Source organism: Vigna unguiculata, chromosome 10 (genome assembly GCF_004118075.2).
Source record: "Vigna unguiculata cultivar IT97K-499-35 chromosome 10, ASM411807v1, whole genome shotgun sequence".
Classification (NCBI taxonomy): domain Eukaryota; kingdom Viridiplantae; phylum Streptophyta; class Magnoliopsida; order Fabales; family Fabaceae; genus Vigna; species Vigna unguiculata.
In genome coordinates this window covers 36,717,813-36,720,520 of record NC_040288.1, presented here as the reverse complement: position 1 = coordinate 36,720,520, position 2,708 = coordinate 36,717,813, and the positions used below count along the sequence as shown (strand labels likewise).

Here is a 2,708-nt window from a genome sequence, read left to right as displayed (position 1 = left end):
ATTATATTCTCCAAAAAAGGGGAATGACCACTTATATTCCCAAAAAAAAAAGGGAATGGCCCATTACACGTGCAAGTTCATATAGGTTATTTTCTTTCGTATATTATGGACCTATATTTATATTTAAAAAATAATTTAACCTTAAAAAAAATTATTGGCATAAAATTAAACTCTATAAGTAACAAAACCTTTCATCATGTCTTAAAACTATCAAAAGTACACAATAGTAGTATTTGATGAGGTACTGACATGACTGGTTTTATATTTTGTAAACTTTTAATAGTTACATAAAAGGACTAATCTGAAGTTAGAGGGAAAAATTAAAAGATTAAAATCACTAATTAACCATGAAAGATAAATAAGTGGCAGAGCTATACAACTGAATTTTACATTAAACTTTAAGTAATCGTTAAACAAGTTCGTTAATTTATTAATTTATATATGCAACCTCCAAACACTTTATTTTTCTTATAATTACAGTACACAACTAACCATCTTTTTTGTTAGAGCACATTTTTTCAGAGGGAAGAACATAAAACAAATTTCCATTACAGAAGTTACATCTTAGGTGAATGTTCCAAATAAAAATACAAGATATATATGTTTATATTTGAGACAATATTCCAAATGTCTATCAGTACACTTTTTCAGTACATGTTCCATAACTGTAATGATTCATAATCTTGATGCAGCAGAAGAACTATTACTCTTCAACAATTAGCATGGAAAGCAATAGCTACTGAATCTATATGACTGTTCTTTTTTCCAAACATGAAATCAAATACACTATCTTAAATCTCAGCAGCAATATTAACAAGAGCAAGAAGACAATTTCTTCATCTCACTGATTTCCAATTCAGGAACTGATAGTATATCAACCTTAGTTCCTTTGAAGGAGGCAAAATTGGTGTCACCATTCACCTTCCCACAAGCACATTCCAATGCCTTTTTAGACACTACACCATTGATCTCTTCTAGCAACTTGAGGAATGCACTCTCCACATTGTCACCACTGAGAGCTGAAGTCTCAGAGAAGAAGAGACCCTGCTCCTCAGCAAACTCCACTGCATCTTCAGTTGCCACCATTCTCTGCTCCACAAGATCACCTTTGTTACCAACCAACATTATCACAATGGAGCTATCTGCGTGTGCACGCAGTTCCTCAAGCCACCTCGCAACATGCTCAAACGATTGCCTCTTTGTTATGTCGTACACCAGCATTGCCCCTAATGCACCTCTGTAGTATGCACTTGTTACAGCCCTGTACCTATATCACCATCAAATTTTACAACCTCATTACATATATCAAACAGTTTATCTGCACCAGAATGATCATGTGTTATTGGTATATACATATTCTGCTGATATGCTGTTGAGTATCATCAAACAATTTATTTCGTGTTTTGCTCATGATCTATCATTAGTTCACACAGTTTTCAATTTTGAATTCATAGGATTTAGTGAACTTTTTCAGAGCCAGGCATGGTCTACATTTTACCAAAACCGTTAGCTGTCTATTTAGGACTCCTTATATAGAACCTTAATGAGACTTTTGGAACCTAATCTAGGAAAATGAAATACTTATAAAACAAAAGTCAAGAACATGTGCTTTTGGCCATGTATGTTTCCTAAGTCAAATTGGTATCACGTTGAATAATGAATGCATAGTATAATAACCTTTGAATCAGTATCGTACCATCATTGAAACTCAATGTCTGTGCAGGCATTTGTTGAAATCAAAATGAGCATGGACAAAGAATGAAACAGAAACATGAATGAGTGATATATATATAGTGAGGGAGAATGTGATGAACCTTTCTTGGCCAGCAGTATCCCAGATCTGAGCTTTGATGAGTTTGGCATTAATAGTGACAGTCTTGGTCTGGAATTCAACACCAATGGTGGACTTTGAGTCAAGGCAAAACTCATTCTTTGCAAACCTTGACAGTATTTGAGTCTTTCCAACTGCTGAGTCCCCTATCACCACCACCTTAAACACATAGTCTATTTTCTCCACCACATCATCATAACCCATTTTCCCATTTCCATTCTCTTGCTGCTTCTCAGCCTCAACCCCATTCATTTCCTGGTTCATTTTCTAAGGAAGATCCTGAGAAAAAGAAAGATCAATTTGATCCTTTTTCTTCCCTTGCCAAAACTAGGCCAAAAATCTTAGCTTTATTCTTCCCCAGCAAAACGAATCACACCACTTGAACCAAGTGTAAAATATTGGTCTTTGGGGTGGGTTGAAGCAGGAAAAAGAACAGGGAACTTGTTGAAAAATGATGAAGCGGACAAAACCAATGCAGAATCAGCAGTGGCAGAAAGTATAGGCAAGAAAATGGGGTCCAGTTCCGTGTCTCACTTTTTAATATTATGTGACACTATTATTTGGACTTTATTGTCGTAATGCCTTCTGCTGATGATACATTACGAGATGCTACTTAGCATATGGTTTTGGTCCAAATGGGAAACATAAATATAAATTAATCAAACATTAACTAAAAAGCTATGGTGGTTTGCCTCAGCTTAAGGAAACCTGGAATCATGAATTTTTTGAAAGGTTGCAGTGTCTACTGTTTCAGATTACTTTGATCTTAATTCAAGGCGCAATCCAAGGATTGGTGATTCCTCTTTCCACGATTTTTTTTTCCTTTTCAATTTTCTCTTTTGCTTTCTTCTAATATTTATGATTGATTGATTCGGGT

General features: G+C 34.9%; 1 protein-coding gene across 1 annotated transcript; it reads right to left on the bottom strand.

The window, feature by feature from the left end:
* Positions 1-536: 536 nt before the first annotated feature.
* On the bottom strand, positions 537-2,325 carry LOC114166104 (ras-related protein RABA3-like). Its single transcript, XM_028050763.1, has 2 exons — positions 1,815-2,325; positions 537-1,267 (listed from the first exon to the last, which is right to left on the bottom strand). The coding sequence occupies exons 1-2, from the start codon at positions 2,093-2,095 to the stop codon at positions 811-813; spliced, it is 738 nt and encodes a 245-aa protein (XP_027906564.1). The 5' UTR covers positions 2,096-2,325; the 3' UTR covers positions 537-810.
* Between the last annotated feature and the right edge of the window lie 383 nt (positions 2,326-2,708).

Coding starts and splice junctions, on each gene's coding strand:
- LOC114166104 (XM_028050763.1), bottom strand. CDS start 2,095: ATGAACCAGGAAATGAATGGGGTTGAGGCTGAGAAGCAGCAAGAGAAT. Junction 1,268..1,814: donor GATACTGCTGGCCAAGAAAG/GTTCATCACATT, acceptor ATGGTGATATAG/GTACAGGGCTGTAACAAGTG.